The 19,110-nt window shown below is 46.6% G+C and overlaps 2 protein-coding genes across 3 annotated transcripts; one reads left to right on the plus strand and one right to left on the minus strand.

Moving 5' to 3' along the window:
* Positions 1-297: 297 nt before the first annotated feature.
* skp2 (S-phase kinase-associated protein 2, E3 ubiquitin protein ligase) lies at positions 298-10,592 on the plus strand. The gene is made up of 10 exons (XM_061799367.1): positions 298-481; positions 917-1,161; positions 1,807-1,918; positions 2,967-3,110; positions 6,211-6,345; positions 6,604-6,702; positions 6,798-6,925; positions 7,271-7,322; positions 9,879-9,986; positions 10,060-10,592. The coding sequence occupies exons 1-10, from the start codon at positions 327-329 to the stop codon at positions 10,274-10,276; spliced, it is 1,395 nt and encodes a 464-aa protein (XP_061655351.1). The 5' UTR covers positions 298-326; the 3' UTR covers positions 10,277-10,592.
* A 167-nt stretch (positions 10,593-10,759) lies between these two features.
* nadk2 (NAD kinase 2, mitochondrial) lies at positions 10,760-17,227 on the minus strand. 2 transcript variants are annotated; one of them, XM_061799369.1, is made up of 12 exons: positions 16,146-17,205; positions 15,222-15,310; positions 15,053-15,141; positions 14,757-14,838; positions 14,528-14,611; positions 14,306-14,445; positions 13,873-13,966; positions 13,701-13,796; positions 13,069-13,124; positions 12,017-12,070; positions 11,820-11,943; positions 10,760-11,740 (listed from the first exon to the last, which is right to left on the minus strand). In XM_061799369.1, the coding sequence occupies exons 1-12, from the start codon at positions 16,356-16,358 to the stop codon at positions 11,602-11,604; spliced, it is 1,260 nt and encodes a 419-aa protein (XP_061655353.1). In that variant the 5' UTR covers positions 16,359-17,205; the 3' UTR covers positions 10,760-11,601. The 2 variants fall into 2 exon arrangements, with proteins under 2 accessions (XP_061655353.1, XP_061655354.1); XM_061799370.1 differs by lacking the exon at positions 11,820-11,943 and having other exon boundaries at positions 16,146-17,227.
* Positions 17,228-19,110: the final 1,883 nt, after the last annotated feature.

Here is a 19,110-nt window from a genome sequence, read left to right on the forward strand (position 1 = left end):
GTTTAGAATTTTTTTGTTGTTGCTTGTTTCTGCTTTTATTTGTCCATGTGACTTTCAAAAATAATAATAATAATTCTAATGTTGTTTTTGGATGATTGTAATATGTATCCTTTTGTATTTTCACGATTGGGATGGAACACGGAAGTTATTGCTGACCATGAACCGAGGCCGTCACTTTCACTGTCATATTGCCAAAAAGAGAAAAAGAAAAACAAAACCCTTTTGCCCTTGTCAATTTGATTTGGCTCCCTCAATGGCGATGTCCATTGGAAATGTGATCTGCGCGTGCCCGCGCGACGTTGCGCCTCCCATTTTGGGACGAGCGGATGTGCAATGTGACGTCACGTCGCGAGGCGGCCCGCGGCGGGCGGGAGTTTCAACGAGTGCTCAACTCGTGCGTGTTCCTCCAAACCGCAGAGTCGGCGTCGTCGTCGTCCTTGTCGTCCTTTTTGTCTCGAATGCAGCTGGCAGCGGAAGACTGGTACGATCGCGTTTATTTGGGCTTGATTTGCAATGAAAGTTGCCGCTGCGCCATTGCGCATATACAAAGACGCGTACGTAAATGTTCATGTTTCTGTGGAGTGAGATGCCCCCGGAAAATTGCCAGATTACAAAACGGATCGTGCGCCTTATTGTCTGTGAGGCCGCAAACCCTTTCTGCGTACTTTGGGAAACTAGCGAGGAAGAAGTTGCCCGCAGCCTCGTGATGACCGTAACCCTTTTTCAGAAAGTCCGAGGCACTCGTGTTTAACATTGAGAATGGAGTTTTTGTTCTGAATTTGCGCGCGCAAACGTGGGTCAATATGGCGGGTCGGGAAAGAGACCCTCTTCCAAACTAACTCGGGTTTGCCAAACGAAATATCCATCCGCGTGCACAATAGGAAAGAAAAGATGTGTGCCTTCCTTCTCCACCCAGCATGCCCCTGCGGGATTCGCCGAGCCCGGAGGCCTCCGTGCTGTCCCTGGCGACGGGGAGCAGCAAGCGCAAGCGGCGGGGTCACCCGGCGGAGGCCCCGGACGCCGAGTGCACCCCGACGGAGCTCATTCAGCAGCGGGCGCCGGAACACAAACCGCAACGCTCCGCCTGGAAGGGCAAAGAGAACGACCGCAACCCTTATGTCATTTCCAGACGATCGAGGAAGAGGAAGGGATCGGTGTCCGGTAAGAGCGCACGCGCCGTTTTTGGGACAGGAGTGCAAACATGGAGTCGGATTTGAGTGTTTTCGTGTTTAGCCCTGAATCACAAAAGAGTCTCCTGGGGCTTCACGGGCCCGCAGTTGATGAAGATCCGCAAGATCCCCTGATACGAAGCCTAACCCCCTAACCCCCTAACCTCCTAAGCCCCTCCCCAACTGTAAGGCAAAAGGCACCGCGCCTCGAGAACGCCGTAATGTGCTGCCTTCAAGTCCGATGGTGGAGGTGCAGCACATTTGTTCAATCCAACCGCCAGCACGATTCTCATTGCCATTGTGCAGCGAATCATAGCTAACCTCCTGTTCTCGGGTGCAAAGGAGCTTTATTTCTCGCAAACGTTTCAGGCGTCCTCTGAATTGCAGCGAGAGAAGCCAGCTGTTGTTTTACACGGCGTGCGTTGCATTTCGTACGCAGTCGAATCCCCCGAAATAAGTCCGAGGTCCATTTTTCCACGGCGCCGGTTTACTCCAGAAAACGACGCGCTCGATTCTGTCGCCGGCCTGGCCGAGAGATCGGCACCGCTAGGATTCCCCCCCCCCTTCCCTGTCGCAATCGTATCTCCCGCCGACTCGTTTGAAGCTTCCGTCGCGTGTTGACCGTGTCCTTCTGCAGGCGTTTCATGGGACCACCTTCCAGATGAGTTGATCCTCAGGATCCTGGTCTTCTTTCCCCTGCGGGACCTCCTCAGGACGTCGGTCATTTGCAGACGCTGGCATCGTTTGGCGTGAGTCTTCAGTTGTTTCTTAAGATTTCTTCTCCTCGTGTCATTTTACATTGCACGCGACAGCAACAGCGTAAAAAGATCGCTGTAGTGACGGACAACGATATTTCCGATCATTGAAGTCCGAGCGGAAAATGATGACTAATTATTTTAACTGTTCAGTTTTCTCAAATTCAAACACCTCCGAAAATACTTCGCCACCATCGTGACCGACACGAAAATACAAAATGTCCGAAAGCAAACGTTTTTCATTCCTCCAAAGCCGATTTCATTTGATTATCAACAACTGTGTCATGTGCAGTTTGAACAGACGGGAGGAGGGAGCCCGGGTAGTTAGGCAGTCGGCACTGCCCCGTTCACTAGTATCGAGTTACCCACCAAGCCATGTTGTCTCTGGTGACCATTGACAAAACTACAAAATACGCACGGCGGAGACGGCAGACGGTGTTGATGTTCAGCTCGCCATCCGCGTGTGTCTTTAAAAGTCAATCCACCATGGCTTTTTTAATTTCCTCCTTTTTTTGGAAGCTTAAAAAAACGTCACCGAGCCGTTGTGTAAATGGAGGCACCCGGCAAAGACGCATTTTTCGGGGCGTCGCCATCGTTCGCTTAGGAACCGCAAGCTGGAGCGGTAAATGGGCCTTGCGGACGCCAAGCGCAGCCAACTCACAACTGAGCAGCCAAATGAAATGAACTCGCACTAGAAAGTCGACGCCACGGCCCCGTGATGCCACGGGGGTGTGTTTTAGTCCCGCCCACAAAATCAGGACCATTCCAACGATGAAAAAGATGCTTAAGCTATACCGCAACAATTCAGCACGATGTTGCGTATGTTTTCAGCACTTGAAACATATTTCATGTATTTAGTAACAACACACGGATATCTGCTTCGAGTTCCTTTTAAGATGACGTGCGACGGTATTGAATTTAAAAGTTCAATGCAACTGAACTGTACTTAACGTTTCTCTCGCGTATCACTCAAGGGAGCCCGCACTTTGAGAATCACGACGGTGGATGATCTCACTCTCCCGTGCGTGCATGTGTCTTTTAGGTTCGATGAGTCGCTGTGGCACAGTGTCGACCTGGAGGGGGTGACCGATATGGGTCCAGCGCTGCAGCAGGTGCTGAAGACGGGGGTGCGCAGGTTACGCTGTCCTCGCTCTTTCATTAACAACCTGCACTTAACGGGGACGTGGTGAGTTCGGGCATTGATGTGCCTTGTATAGTGCCTGAGTATAGTTAGTTACCAGATTGGGTGGAAAATGTGTCAATCATGTTCTTTTTTTAGTTATTTATTTATTATTATGATTATTTTTTTTTATCTTGGAGGTGTGATGACAAAATGCAGCCCTATGGGGGTTACAAGCTAGCGGACACTGTAGGGCAGTCCCAAGCCCGGATAAATGCAGTGGGTCCATTCAGGGAAGCTCCTTTTCTAGCCAATCACGGCGCCCGCCTGTTCCCGATGAGCCTGTTCACCTGTGGGATGTTCCAAACACGTGTTTGATACGCATTTTTGGGCTTTTGTGCCACCTGTCCCAGCTTTTTTGGAACGAACTGTAGCCATAAAATTCAAACTTCATAATTATTTGCTAAAAACAATCAAGTTTATCAATTTGAACATGAAATATCTTTGTGGTGTATTCAATTAGATATAGGTTGAACATGATTTGCAAATCATTGTATTCTGTTTTTAACACAACGTCCCAACTTCATTGGAATTGGGGTTGAATGAGCGTTCATCCAAAATTTCGACGATATAACATGCAGGAGGTTACCGACTGTAAGGTCGTGGTTGGGGAGAGTGTGCCGAGACAGCATACCATGTTGGTGTGTAAAATGACTGGTGGTGGGCAGGAAGATTAAGAAGACAAAGGCGGAGCAGAGAAGCTGACATGTGGTGGAAGCTGAGACAGAACGAGTGTTGTGCAGCTTTTCGAAAAGAGGTGAGACAGGCTCTCGGTGGAAAGGAGGAGCTTCCAGAAGACTGGACCACTGCAGCCAAGGTGATCAGAGAGGCGGGCAGGAGAGTACTTGGTGTATCTTCTGGCAGGAAAGGAGAGAAGGAGACTTGGTGGTGGAACCTCACAGTACAGGAAATCATACAAGGAAAAAGGTTAGCTAAGAGGAAGTGGGACACTGAGAGGACCGAGGAGAGGCGAAAGGAATACATTGAGATGCGACACAGGGCAAAGGTAGAGGTGGCAAAGGCCAAACAAGAGGCATATGATGACATGTATGGCAGGTTGGACACTAAAGAAGGAGAAAAGGATCTATACAGGCTGGCCAGACAGAGGGATAGAGATGGGAAGGCAGTGCAGCAGGTTAGGGTGGTTAAGGATAGAGATGGAAATATGTTGACTGGTGCCAGCAGTGTGCTAGCTAGATGGAAAGAATACTGAGCAAAATGAGAGAGAAGGGAGAGTAGTAGAGGAAAGTGTGGTGGACCAGGAAGTGGCAATGATTAGTAAGGGGGAAGTTAGAAAGGCACTAAAGAGGATGGAAAATGGAAAGGGAGTTGGTTCTGATGACATACCTGTGGAGGTATGGAAGCATCTAGGAGAGGTGGCTGTGGAGTTTTTGACCAGGTTGTTCAACAGAATTCTAGCGGGTGAGAAGATGCCTGAGGAATGGAGGAAAAGTGTACTGGTGCCCATTTTTAAGAACAAAGGTGATGTGCAGAGCTGTGGCAACTAGAGAGGAATAAAGTTGATGAGCCACACAATGAAGTTATGGGAAAGAGTAGTGGAGGCCAGACTCAGGACAGAAGTGAGTATTTGCGAGCAACAGTATGGTTTCATGCCTAGAAAGAGTACCACAGATGCATTATTTGCCTTGAGGGTGTTGATGGACAAGTACAGAGAAGGTCAGAAGGAGCGACATTGTGTCTTTGTAGATCTAGAGAAAGCCTATGACAGAGTACCCAGAGAGGAACTGTGGTACTGCATGCGGAAGTCTGGAGTGGCCATTAGAAGTATGTTAGAATAATACAGGACACGTATGAGGGCAGCAGAACAGCGGTGAGGTTTGCTGTCGGTATGACAGACGAATTTAGGGTGGAGGTGGGACTCCATCAGGGATCAGCCCTGCGCCCCTTCCTTTTTGCAGTGGTGATGGATAGGCTGACAGATGAGGTTAGACTGGAATCCCCGTGGACCATGATGTTTGCAGATGACATTGTGATCTGCAGTGAAAGCAGGGAGCAGGTGGAGGAACAGTTAGAAAGATGGAGGCATGCACTGGAAAGCAGAGAAATTAGCTGAAGTAAGAATAAGAATATATGTGCATGAATGAGAGGGGTGGTGGGGGAAGAATGAGGCTACAGGGAGAAGAGATAGCAAGGGTGGAGGACTTTAAATACTTGGGGTCTACCGTCCAGAGCAATGGTGAGTGTGGTCAGGAAGTGAAGAAACGGGTCCAAGCAGGTTGGAACGGGTGGAGGATGGTGTCAGGTGTGTTATGTGACAGAAGAGTCTCTGCTAGGATGAAGGGCAAAGTTTATAAGACAGTGGCGAGGCCGGCCATGATGGACGGATTAGAGACAGTGGCACTGAAGAGACGACAGGAAGCAGAGCTGGAGGTGGCGGAAATGAAGATGTTGAGGTTGGCTCTTGGAGTGACCAGGTTGGATCAAATTAGAAATGAGCTCATCAGAGGGACAGCCGAGGTTCGATGTTTTGGAGACAAAGTTAGAGAGAGCAGACTTCGATGGTTTGGACACATCCTGTGGAGAGAGAGTGAGTATATTGGTAGAAGGAGGATGAGGATGGAGCTGCCAGGCAAGAGAGCTAGAGGAAGACCAAAGAGAAGGTTGATGGATGTCGTGAGGGAAGACATGATGGCAGTTGGTGTTCGGGAGGAGGATGCAGGAGATAGGCTTACATGGAAAAGTATGACGCGCTGTGGCGGGTGAGGCGGGTGCTGTAAAGGGAAGAGAGTTTCCGGTGATCTTCTCAGCTGCCCTCACTATGCGGTGGAGAGTCTTGCGACAGGATGCGGTGCAGGCTCCGTACCGCACGCCGATGAGGTGTTGCTGGTCCTGGAGAGGTTCTCGGTGACGTGCGCTCCCAGGAACTTGGTGCTGCGCACTCTCTCCACCGCAGCACCGTTGATGTTCAGAGGAGCATGCCGGGAGCGTGCTTGTAATATTCGTTCATTCATCTTCCGTTCCGCCTCTCCTCACGCGGGTCGCAGGCGTGCTGGAGCCTCTCCCAGCTATCTCCGGGCGAGAGGCGGGGTACACCCTGAACTGGTCGCCGGCGCTTGTAATAACCTTGTTGCATTTTGTTCTACAGCACCCTGAAGATCGCTGAAATCGACCTGTCCAGCTCCATCGTCGCCGCACCCACCCTGGAGGGCATCATCGATCAATGCAATCTGCTCGAGTGTGCCAGTCTGGAGGGCCTGCAGCTCTCTGACAACATTGTCAAGTTCGTTCTCGCCACTTCACTACATGCGGTTTACTTTTGGATGACCATCATGGATATGTTACTTTCTATGTAAATAGATGGTACAAAAGAGGATGACTGTTAAGGCATTACATGACCCGCAGTGCAAATTCAGCCTTAGTCATTGTCGATAATACGTTTAAATATTCAATTTCGAAGGCAGGTCATGAAATAGAACTGTCGACGATGCGTGGATGTTCTTGGAATGGGGAGATGTTGATGCTTTGATTTCTCCTGCAGTGGTCTGGCCCAGAATCTGCGCCTGCGCCAGCTCAACCTGAGTGGTTGCTTCAACTTCTCCGCTGACTCTCTCGCTCACATGCTACAATCCTGTTCCAGGTCCATTTTTTTTGTGTGTGTGTGTCTCCCCACCCCAAGCCCAACGCCATCTTCATCTTCATCTTCATTTCCTTATGTTGTCTCCACCCCCACAGAATAGAACAGTTGAACATATCGTGGTGCCACTTCAACAGTCACCATGTGAGAAACATAGTCGGCCACGTGAGCGCCACTGTTACGCACCTCAACCTCAGCGGATACAGAGACGGCCTCATACTAGATGGTGAGTGGGGGAAATCTGTTGAAACTATAAACCGCTACTTTATCAGGTTTTTTATTCTTGTCTCATTACTTTATAAGACAGTATATATATATATATATTCATGTCTGTGATTTTCCTCTGTGTGTAGCACTGCCATCCGAGTCCACATAAATAAAATCCAACTCCTATGTACCATTTTTGCTGTCATGTACTGTTGTTGTTATTTTTTTTTAATCATCCCACTGTACCCTTTCACCAAGAGAGCTGAAAAAGCCGAAAAGGCTAAAGGCGATTCATTGGTCGTGTTCTCCTTGGTCAATGCAGACATGCTTGGCTTTCTCTGAGATGACTCTTTTCTCTTTCTAGACGTGAAGGTCTTGGTTAAGAGATGTCCTGGCATTCGCACGTTAGATTTGAGGTACGTTTGTTGCTCATCACAAAGTCGTCACACCAAGTGTTTGGAGCCTCCGGCTATATTCGCTTATGCCGCACTTCAAACAAGCGGTTGTTGTTAATGCAGAGACGCGAACACTGAAAACGGTTATCAACTGTCGGATTCCCGTGGCCGCTGTCTTTCATTGATGACTTGACATGCGCTCCCCTGAGACTTGTTTTTCACGTCAAAAGATGAATGAGATGAGGGCAACATTTCAGCTTGTTGCTGAGACTTTTCGCTCGTCCCATCAGGGTCACGCGCTTGATTTGTTTGGCAGTTGTTTTGCTTCAGATGCAACCCAACATGTTGCACCGGTGTCTGCACGAAGGGCCGCAGCGCTACACTCCCAGTGCAGTATTTCAACTTTGGTGCGTGTATTTACATTGCGTGCATTGGATACACAGAGGTGGAGTTAGCGGTTTTCAAACTAATAGCAAGATTTGAATGTAGCCTTACTTCACTCCTCCCCTTCCCCACCTTGTGTCTCTGACCAAAGCCACGCCCCTCCAAACGTTTACCCTCGTTTAGTCTGGAGAGCTTTCCAATTCCTTCTTTTAACTTTTAACTTTTTTTTATGAAGGTGCTAACCCGCGTAATATTTTATGACTAAGTAAGAGGACCTTCAAATCGCACCTCAAGTAGACCGGGAGCCAATGCGAGTTGGCCAGAATGGGGTTAATATGATCGAACTTTCTCATCGTCGTCAAAAGTCTTGCTACAGCGTTTTGCACTAACTGAAACTCCGGAAAGCAGAACGTTACAATCGTCAAGGCGAGACGTAACAAATGCGTGCGCTACGATCTCTGCGTCACTCGCGGACAGGATGGGCCGCACCTTAGCGATATTGCGAAGATGGAAAAAGCACAGTTTCGGTCATATTCTTAATGTGCTTTTGAGTTGAGTCAAATAATACGAGATTGAGATTTTTTGCTGACTCACTTTGGTTAATGGTGCTTTTGTCCAAACTCAATGGTGCCCTTAAACAAGTGGCTCTGTTTGGCAGGGCCAATAATCAACAGCCCAATTTTCTCCGCATTAAGGAGCGAAAAGTTAGACATGCACAGTTTAATCTCAGCAAGACACGACTCCAAATTAGAGCAATCCCGTAACCTAGTTTGTTTTAATGGAATGCATAGCGGAGTATCAGCGGCATAAAAGAGAGAGCTAATCTTATATTTGCGTATGGTATCGCCAAGCGGCAGCACATGAATACGAAACAAGAGGGCCAAGTATCGATCCCTGCGGGACTCCGCAGACATGCGTGACATTGTAATACTCAGAGGTCACATTCCAATGAATTACATGTCATGAAAGTGCTGGGTCAAGCAAGCATGTTGTCTGTTTTGCCACACTAAAGAGTTTTGTGAGTCCCTCAAAATGAGAGAGAATAGCCGGACGGGTATTATGCGTATGCGTATTAGTCTCGGTGATCGAAGACCTCAACCAGGCATGAGGCGTGATCTCCTTCATCTCATTCCTAATGAGCAAAAATTTTGGGGGGTAAAAAAATTGTTTGAACTCATTAGCTGAAAATGAGGAGCTGTTCGAAGTGGGCTGCTTTTGGTTTAGCAATGCTACTGTATGAAGTAAGTAGGCTTATTTTTTATTAAGAGAAATTATTTGGGATAATAAATGAGTTCGAGCTGAAACGAGAGCTTGTTTGTATTTCAGTGAACTATCCGCTCCGTGCCTCGCAGAATATACTGCAAAAAGTGTTTTTGGCAGCTCTGCATTCATAGCCATAAATGCAATTTTACTAATAATTGGCATATTTTTTTCTGATGTTTCGGTTTTTGGCATCGGGTTTCTCATCTGTTTCTTTTTTTTGTGTTTTGTTTGTTTCCATCAAGAATTTTCATAGCAGTCCATCACTAATTTTGATATTATATTTTGAAATACTGTAATTTCTCGTGTATAATACGCACCCCCAAAGTTGACCTCTGGGAAACCCTTCTTCCTATGTATAATGCCATTTCACAATGCATGATTTTGCATCAACCTACATGATCAAAACATGAAGTATTATCTGTATTTTGTTGCTTTTTTCAAAGAATTATTCTGAAGTTAAGCACTTCATACAAGCCCAATTCCAATGAAGTTGGCCTGTTGTGTTAAGCGTAAATAAAAACAGAATACAATGATTTGCAAATCATGTTCAACCTATATTTAATTGAATGCACGATAAAGACAAGATATTTCATGTTCAAACTGATAAAACTTGATTGTTTTTAGCAAATAATCATTAACTTTGAAAGAAAGCTGGGACAGGCTCATGTTTACCGCTGTGTTCCATCACCTTTTCTTTGAACAACATTCAAGAAACGTTTGGGAACTGAGGACACTCATTGTTGAAGCTTCGTAGCTGGAATGATTTCCCATTCTTGCTTCAGCTGTTCAACACTTCTTGTGGAAAAGTAGAACTGGTGTAGCATCATGTTGACTTGAAGCTACAGTGGTACCGTACACTTACCGGAAATGTTGCACACGTTCTTCCTGTGTGTGTATTACAACGCCACTTCCTTCGTTCCTCCGTTCCAGTGACAGCACTCAGCTGATGGCTGACTGCTTCCCCGTGCTCTCTGCGCTCAAACATCTGCTGCATCTGTCCCTGAGCCGCTGCTACCACATTCACATCGCCGCCCTCACGTAGGTTCGACCCGCCGCGCACGTGGCCCTCGTTTTGAGCAGCCGTTGCAACTAACTTGCGTTCCGTTTGCAGTGACCTCAGGAAGACGTTCCCCACGCTGCAGTACCTAGATGTGTTCGGCCTCGTAAACGACAGCCACTTGTCCTCGTTGAGGAAGCAAAGCCTCGGCATTTGCATTAACTCCTTGCCTTTCTCTGCCATCGCCCGACCCACGCCTGCCAGCGTCAGTGGCACCGCTGGCGCCCACAGTATGTGGAACAAAAAAAATCGCCTGAGGTTCAAGCTATAGGGGTTTTTAAATTGGACTCGAAACACCCGTGAAGTGGAGGAGAGAGTTTGGTGGTATCGGATGTTTTCCACACCAAACAAACGTGTGAAGGTCGTTCGGGAAAATAACCAATCTGCTTTTGTGGCGTTAGAAAACCTCAAAAGGCACGTTCAATCTGTTCAGACGTTAATATATGTCTAAAAGGAGGTGCGAAATGAAACCTTTGCATAATGTCTTTCAATATTGTGCCACTGTTTGTAGTTTCTATTCAAATTGAATGTACATGTGACCTTGTCTTCCATCTGTTCAAGAGTAAAGCACTGAGTGCCAAAACCTGTTTGAACTTGTTTTCCTTTCTCCCACATCCTTTGAAGTTGCATTTTACGACCGGTAACACAATTCTTTTGCTTTATGTGCACCAAGTGAAAAGGTGGTTTGGAAAAAGCACCAATCCATCGTGCCTTGTGTAAGTCGATGTCCGAATGGTTTAAGAAGGCAACACGGTCAATGTTTCAGAGCCATTTATGAAACGTCCCCATGGCACTTTGCACATCACAGTATAAACCTAAGACCGAAAATCTCCGTAGAAGCCCTCCCAGATTTAATATACACCCACCGTACAGTCTTTCAGATCTCAAAACTAGATACTAAAAGTCCACAATCAGTCAACCTTTTCAGATGCACTGGTTCCAAAGACATATCTTTTAACAACAGTATATTGCTTTTGCTACGAAACATTTGACCTAAGACGAGGAGCAAAATGCTCCTCTTGGTGTGGAGTTCTCTTTTTAGTGCACTCTTCTTTGATGCTCGCACAATTACAAAAATATGTTCCAAAAATTCCTTTTCAAACAATTCACCTATGTGCTTTTCCCCTTCCAAATAGAAACGAATGGGGGGGGGGGGGGGGGGGGAATAGAGGGAATAAATATAACATCCAAATTGCACAACACACAGTAGTGGGCACTTTGAACACAAATCCCACCCGGCTCAAGGTCGAGTTTTGCACGAGACGTCACGCACTGCCATGGAGGCGGTTGCCGCCTCGTTTTGTCTGGTGCTCATTGAGGGTCCGAACGGAGAATCCTCCCAATCTCAACACATACTGATGACACGGTAGAAAACAATTCTTCTGGTGTCCATTCAGTCAAGCGTTGCATGGCATGACACGGCATAAAATTGTGGGATGAAGACTAAAATCCAAGGGGGGCGGGGGGGGGGGGGGGAACACCTGCAGAGGTTCAAATCCAGTATTTTTCTTCAACCACACTCCAACCAAAAGGGTACTGTAGTGGTTTACCCTTGTTTTAAGGGAAGCCAGTCGAATAATGTGCTCCGGGCTTCCCTCAGTTATCCAGAACGACTGTGCGGAGCTCATCGTCCTCGCTCATGCCGATCGTTGCGATGGCGCCGTCGTTGAACTCGAACGAGCTCCCGCCGTCCACCACCATGCAGGCGTCCCAGCATCGCGAGCGAACGCACACCCTTAAAAAGAGAGCAGAGTTGAGCAAGAGAACGCTTGGACTCCGCACCGCCAGGAGGCAGAGGAGCGTCAGCCACTGACTTGCTGGCAAAGCCTCTCTGCCGGCTGCTGGAGAACACTCGGTTTACGATTGGCTCTCGGATGCTGAAGAACAAGCGTCTGTCTTCAGGACTGAACACCAGCGACTCGTTGTATTTGTCAGTAACTAAGCACACAAATGGAACGGTGTTGGAAAAAAAAGAAAGAAAGAAATGAACAATTGGGGTTTCTAAACTCACCCTTCTCAATAAATTCAAGGTTTAGTGGAATAGCAAGGCCCGTTTGACACTTCCCTGGGGAAAAAAAACATGTTATTGGTCAGCTCGCATGCTAGTGCTTTACTGTACACACAAAGTATATTAACAAAAGCTTGGACTCATATGAATTGAAGTGACATCCCATTCTCAATCCACAGGGTTTCATATCGGTCCACCCTCTGAAATTATAACACCTTAAACTCCTTCTGGAAAGGCTTTCCACAAGGTTTAAGAGTGTGTTTAAGGGAATTGATGACCATTTTTCCAGAAGTGAGTTTGTGAGGTTACACGCTGATATTGGCTGAGAAGGCCTGGCTCTTGTCTCTGCTGCAATTCATCCAAGTGTTCTATACGGTTGAGGTCAGAATTGTGTAGTAGGCCAGTAAAGTCAAGTTCATCCACATCAAACTCTTTTGTGTGTGTTTATGAACCTTGATTTGTGCACTGATGCACAGTCATGTTGGAATAGGAAGGTGCCCTCTCCAAACTGTTCCCACAAAGTTGGAAATGTCCAAAATATTACCCCGAGCTCCAGTGAAAGGAACTCTGAAGGCTTCGGCATACCAAGAGACTTAGGATGGTCAAACATTTCAGGGATTACCCCTTCCTGTTCCAACATGTCTGTGCACCAGTGCACAAAGCAAGGTCCATAAAGACATAGATGAGAGAATTTGGTGTGGATGAACTTGACTGGGCTGCACGGAGTCCTGCCCTCAAACCGGTAGAACATATGATTTGATTTCGAGTGGACAGTGAGCCCAGGCCTTCTCATCCAACATCAATGTGTAACCTCACAAACGGGCTTCTGGAAAAATGGTCATAAATTCCCTTAAATACACTCTTAAACCTTGTGGAAAGCCTTTCCAGAAAGAGTTTACGGTGTGCCAGCTGCAAAGGCTAAACCAGGATCATATTAAACCAATGGATTTAGAATTTGATATCACTTCAAATCATATACGAGTCAAGGCAGGCGAGCGAATACTTTTGGCAATATAGTGTCCTTTGGTTTCAAAGATGCGAAAGTGACAAGCTACCTATTTTTAGGATCTCATTCACCGCTTGCTCAGCAAGTTTGTTGATGTTGTAAGACCTGTAGATACACAAAAAAAGTCTTCAATAATGGATAAAAACAATGTTTAACTGCAACTGAAGCAAAAACACGGGGGCGTGGGAGGAGTTCGGTGAGGCCATGGAGAAAGACTTTCGGACGGCTTTGAGGAAATTCTGGTCCGCCGTCAACACTGCGTATCGTGGGGATTGAACAGGAGTTTACTCGGTCAACCGGGAGGGGGCTCAAAGTGGAGCCGCTGCTCCTCTGCATCGAGAGGAGCCAGACGAAGTGGCTCGGGCATTTGTTTAGGATGCCTCCTGGACGCCTCCCTGGTGAGCTATTGTACCCAGCGGAGATTCAGGACACCCTGTGCCGGATTCAGCAAGCCAGCCCAAGAACCTTAGTGAGCATGCTGTTAATCTCGCCGTGGGTACAATGTCCAAACGTTTCTTTGCACACACAGCACAGGCAACACGGAAAACCCACAATCGTCACTGAAATCACTCGAGTCTGGCATTTGTTGAAAAGCATATTCACAAGCCACAACGCTTCTGGAACAATCTTCTTGTGACGATTAGGGGGTTTGCCCACACTCACGCACACAAGTTGGATTACCAGGCTTTGGAGCCGGTTCCTGTGCAAATGCTGAGCCCTGAACTCTTCTGCTTTTCCCACGGACCGTCATCGACTGAAATCTCATAGTAGGACGCCCTGAAGGAACAACAAGTCGCAGAGATGACCAATGCAGCAGATGAGCTGATGGGTCATATTTGAATGACAGACAAACCTGGAGGACAGAGATTCTCCGATGAAGATTTCATTCAGGCTCCTGACGGGGAGAAGACTGGGCTTGAGGAAACTTTCATTCAGTGTTCCAGTCTCTGTGAACCAATCCAAATTATCAAGACAACGTGTGCAGTGCCATGACAAAAGATATTTGCGCCCTTCTCAATTATTAGTATTTTTTTTTTTTTTTGCAGTTTCCCCACTTTAAGATCAAACAAATGTAAATAGACAACTCGAGTGAAAATTCAATGCAATTTTGTAAATGTTAAGAAAAAAAAAAAAGCTTCAGAGCTATCTGGTCCTGTGTGAAAACAATTCTGCATTGAGAACGGGGCAAATACCGTTGCACAGCACCGTATGTTTAAGAAAAATGGAAGTGTAGTTGGGGAGGTGGGGGGGGGGGGGGGGGTCGCAGAATGCAGACAAATACCTACTCTGCTGGTTGTCCATGGTGGTGATGCGGTGGGCCTGGCTGTGCTGCTCCAGGCTCAGCTGCTGTTCGTGCAGGTCGAGCGGAGTGGGATTTATTCCGGTGCCCTCGAGGTGCAGTCGAATCCTCTGACGCCACTGCCACCTGAATGTAAGTCGCACGCGGACACGGCCAATCGTAAAACCACCAGCGGAGGATTTCAGAATATCTGTGAGGAAATACGCACCTGAACTCACCACGGCAGAGTTTTCCCAGTGCCTCTGGGAATTTGCGAGTGTACTTGACAGGCAAGCACAGATGACCTTCTGACCTTTAGAGCGAGAGAGAAATGCAAAGAATTGTGACTTTTTGACAGGAGGGGATGCTACAACAACTTGTAGCAGAGTCATCAAAGAAATTCAAAAAACTCTATTGAACATCCTTTTGCAGTTGCTACCAACTGTGCTGTGGCGTACCTCTCAGGGTCTGTGTTTACGCCAACAACTGGTTTGTCCTTGCTCAAAACCTTACTGGCAACGAGCAGCATTGTCCCATCGCCTGACAAAACAAACCGCAGTTGGAGAACATGTATTGTGCATTTGTACAAGTGAACAGAAACCCGCGTGCGTCTGACTATCTGCGCATTTGCAGTAAAAGGGAAAATGTTGGCATCCATCTCTTATCAGCCATCGGATTGAAAACATACATATATATATATATAAATATATTCATGAATTCCCGGTATGTAAACGTAGAACCAAAGCATTCTTACCTCCAGCAGAAATGATGGCATCTGCCCATTGCACTACTTCTGTATCATATTCACCCCTTTTCACCACTTGAACGTCAATTCCTTCTTTCCTAGAGACACGTTTTAAAATTGCCTTTCACACACACACACACAAACGGAGCTGGGATTGTGTCTTTAGGTGACATCTTACTGCAGGCTTTTCACAATATGCTCCACGTTGTTTGTGTGGATGTTGTGTCTTTCCAGCAGGCCACTGTAGCTGGAACCCTTCATAGCGAGCTGCGAAACATTTTGAAGTCACAGAAGAGGCACTTTTAAATAGCATCTCGCATCAAGTGAGAGGGCCGCGTTCATATAATTGGATCGATAACGGCGAAGACAAAATCTATTTTACAATGGGGGTTTTTTTTTTTTAATGCCGCTTGACTTTTATATGGGTAAATGTCTCCCATGCTGCAAAGGCTTCAGGTCCTATTTTCAAAAAAGTTGCTGATGATTTAAAATTTTAGGCATCCATAGTAAAGCCAATACTTCTATTGTAAACGGCTTCATAAAAAGGATGTCCGCTCCAGAGGTGGGTAGAGTAGGCAAATATTGCAGTACACAGTGAAATAATTACTCAAGTACTGAGGAAATCGTGAGTAACTTTTTTTTTTTTTTTAACTACAGCATGAACATAAACAAACATCCAAAATAAAATATGAACGTTGTAGTGTGTGGGTGGGTGTGTCTGTCGATGTGTGTGTGAAAACATCTGCAATTTACTGCACGGTGTTTTCTAAATGTATCAGTGAGCTGAAATAAGACAAAGTGCCAGACAAATACTGCAATACATGAAAGCGATTGTTTTTGTTCGTCGAAGTGGAAACAAGAGTCGCGCGCCGTTGCCTTCGTGGTAACGACGACCTTCCCAACATGGCCGCCACACGCAGGCAGGACAATCAGCCGGGCCGCTTATATGTAGTGTTAATACCTATGCCCGGGATGCCCAACAACGATCAAATCATCATAGGAGTCAAAATGAAGTGACTTTCAAAAAAGGTTAATTCAGCGGGCCACGTCTTTACCGTTACGGATCACATAATCTGAAAAAGACCAAGGAACATAGTCTCACCAGGTGCTTTAGATCCTCCTCACAGAGTCCCGCGTAGCGATAACGCTGCTGTTCAAACTCATAGCGGGTCGTTTTGGTAACGACTGCTACTTTTCCCGGTTGAAATCCATCCGTCGGTTTCGTTGAAGAGTTGCCGCACGGTGACGTGTGGAGCGGGCAAACGCGTGCACTCGCCACGCGACGCATCAACTTCACCGCAGAACGGCGAGGCATCACTTTGGAAATGCACAACAAAACAACAACGACGCTAAATTAAAAGTCCCGCAAGATGCGCCCGCGTGACGCTCACGATCGGTGCTACGAGTCGCTTTCGAACAGGCCGCGGCATGTCAATCGATCACCGGGAGTTGCGACTGTCCAGTCAAGAAGTTGGGAGTGCACACGCCTGAGTCTGGAAGGTCAACAGAGTTCGCGGGCGAAGAGTAATTGCTGAGAACCGACTTGTAATAGTTCGCTAACATTCGACAACAGTGGACGACAGCCCCATTTCGCTAGCCGAGTAGTTCTCGTGCCCTTGGTCCCAGAGAGCAAGCTAGCCCGTTACGAGCAGCACGAAGCTATCGACGGCTAGCACGTTGCTTCAAATTAGAAGGCCCGTGATTGATGGAACGACTGGCTTCAATCTCATCGCAAATTGCGGTAAACCTGCGTCCTCCCCCACACTCTCAACGGAGCCTTAAGTCTAAATCCTAAACAACTGTGGCACTCAAAACAGCGTGAGACAACCCAGAACGTAATGGCGTCAGCCACAGGTATTACAGCAATACTAGATGCGAGCACGCCATTTAGCAGCCCGGCTAACCGACGTGCCGACGTGGCGGCCATGTTGGCGGGGGCGACGTCCCCATCGAAGGCGATGCGTGGACATTGAAATTAAGTCGTAACTGGCTCATTTCTCAGCCGATTTGCGTGTTTACGTTTTAGTCATTTTTTGTGCTATCACACAAACTTTGGAAAAAATCCCCCTCTATACGTTGACCTGTGACAGGTAATAACTGTTCCCTTCTTGAATGTTTTATCAGAATATGTAGCACAATGTGCCAGCATCCTTGTACTTTCACGCGGAATGCGCTGGCGACTTTGCCCGTACTAGCTTACCGAGCTCACCGTAGGCACGCAGCTCCAAAGGGGCACGTCGTATTTACCGCGTTGATATCTATGATCAGCCGTATATTGGTATTGGCTACGTAAGGCATGAATTCGGATTGGTGTGCGTGGTCCTATTGAAGCGGCTGACCTTGTGGTGTGTTTATGAAAAATAGGATAATTGGCAGTCCGAAATTGCCGTCGAACAATACTTTTCATTTTATGTTATATATCAATATCAATATATCACGGAAACCTCTGTAATTTAGTATTGAATCAATTTGGTGACAAACAAATTTGTTCAACGGGTCATTTATGTTTTTACAGCTCAGAAATTCCATTAAAATAAAGACTTTCTAAAATACTGGGTGCAATAAATTCTCATGAACCTGTATGTCACTCATGCCATAAATCAAGGGTGTCAAAATCTTTTTAGCTCAGGGGCCACCCACATTCACCCCAATTTGATCTCAAGTGGGCCGTACCGGTATATTTGTGGTTTATGAACTATAAGTAACAACAATTCCATTTTCCCCCCATTGCTTTGGTGCAAATAATTACAAGTACATGAGGAAAATATTCAAATTTATCACACAAATGTTGTTGCAAATCATATGAGCAATCTGAAATTTGAGTTCTGAGGACCGGGGCTCAAATCCAGGCCCCATCTGTGTGGAGTTTGCATGTTCTCGCCCTGCCTGCGTGGGTTTTCTCCGGGCACTCCGGTTTCCACCCACATCCCAAAAACATGCATGCTAGGTTAATTGAAGACTTTTAATTTAATAGGTGTGAATGGTTGTTTGTCTATATGTGCCCTGCGATTGGCTGGCGACCAGTTCAGGGCTTACCCCGCCTCTCGCCCAGAGTTAGCTGGGATAGGCTCCAGCACGCCCGCGGGGTGTCAAACTCATTTTTGTCGCGGGCCACATCGTATTTATGTTTTTTTTGGGGGGGGGGGGCGGAGGGGGGCATTATGATTGTGTACCAATATCGATGTATGATCGTCTCATATTATTACATACCATATACACATCAAATGAATAAATGACTGCCTGTGAAATCAGAGGCCAGTAAAATATTGCTTGTTCAACTATTATTTAATTCATTTTAAAAGGGGGATTGGTTTTTAAAAATAAAAAAAAAAAAGGTACAAAAGCTCAACATTAATACATTTGCAGCTTTCGTATGCGATCAAGAAACAAGAAGTCAACGCACATGATTTGTTTTCATGGGCCACATGAAATGATGTGGTGGGCCAGATCTGGCCCCGGGCCTTGAGTTTGACATCTGTGGCTTAGACAAATTAGGCTAATGTTGCTCAATATTGATGCCTACGGGGATCTAAAAAAATCCCGGTATTTCAAGCTTTCACGTTAATGTCTTATTTTATATGTTAATCTAAATGTCAAATATTTTTGATACCTTTCAAACCGAACCCTTCATCCAGATGAGGCAACTGAGAACTGATTCTCATTGGCAATGCCAACCTGGCTGCATACAGTCTTTGAGGTCCGGAGTTTTTTTATATATACTGGTACGTTTCAATAAATAAAAAAACACTTGAAGGACTCCAAGATGGTGACAAATAAGATTCTGTGGTCTGATGAGACCAAGATAGAACTTGTCGGCCTTAATTCTAAGTGGCATGTGTGGAGAAAAGCAGGCACTCCTCGTCACCCGTCCAATGCAGTCCCAACAGTGAAGCACGGTGGTGGCAGCATCATGCTGGGGGGGTGTTTTTCAGTTGCAGGGACAGGGAGACCGGTTGCAATGGAAGGGAAGATGAATGCGGCCAAGTACAGGGATATCCTGGACCAAAACCTTCTCCAGAGTGCTCAGGACCTCAGACTGGGCTGAAGGTTCACCTTCAAACAAGACA

This window comes from Phyllopteryx taeniolatus, chromosome 15 (genome assembly GCF_024500385.1).
Source record: "Phyllopteryx taeniolatus isolate TA_2022b chromosome 15, UOR_Ptae_1.2, whole genome shotgun sequence".
Taxonomy (NCBI): Eukaryota; Metazoa; Chordata; class Actinopteri; order Syngnathiformes; family Syngnathidae; genus Phyllopteryx; species Phyllopteryx taeniolatus.

Excerpts from the sequence above, each read along its gene's own strand:
- skp2 (XM_061799367.1), top strand. The coding sequence starts at position 327 with ATGTGCAATGTGACGTCACGTCGCGAGGCGGCCCGCGGCGGGCGGGAG. Across the intron at positions 6,346-6,603 it reads CTCTCTGACAACATTGTCAA|TGGTCTGGCCCAGAATCTGC; the intron begins GTTCGTTCTCGC and ends TTTCTCCTGCAG. Across the intron at positions 7,323-9,878 it reads ATTCGCACGTTAGATTTGAG|TGACAGCACTCAGCTGATGG; the intron begins GTACGTTTGTTG and ends CCTCCGTTCCAG.
- nadk2 (XM_061799369.1), bottom strand. The coding sequence starts at position 16,358 with ATGCCTCGCCGTTCTGCGGTGAAGTTGATGCGTCGCGTGGCGAGTGCA. Across the intron at positions 13,125-13,700 it reads GGAACCGGCTCCAAAGCCTG|GTCTTACAACATCAACAAAC; the intron begins GTAATCCAACTT and ends GTGTATCTACAG. Across the intron at positions 11,944-12,016 it reads CCTTGAATTTATTGAGAAGG|TTACTGACAAATACAACGAG; the intron begins GTGAGTTTAGAA and ends TTGTGTGCTTAG.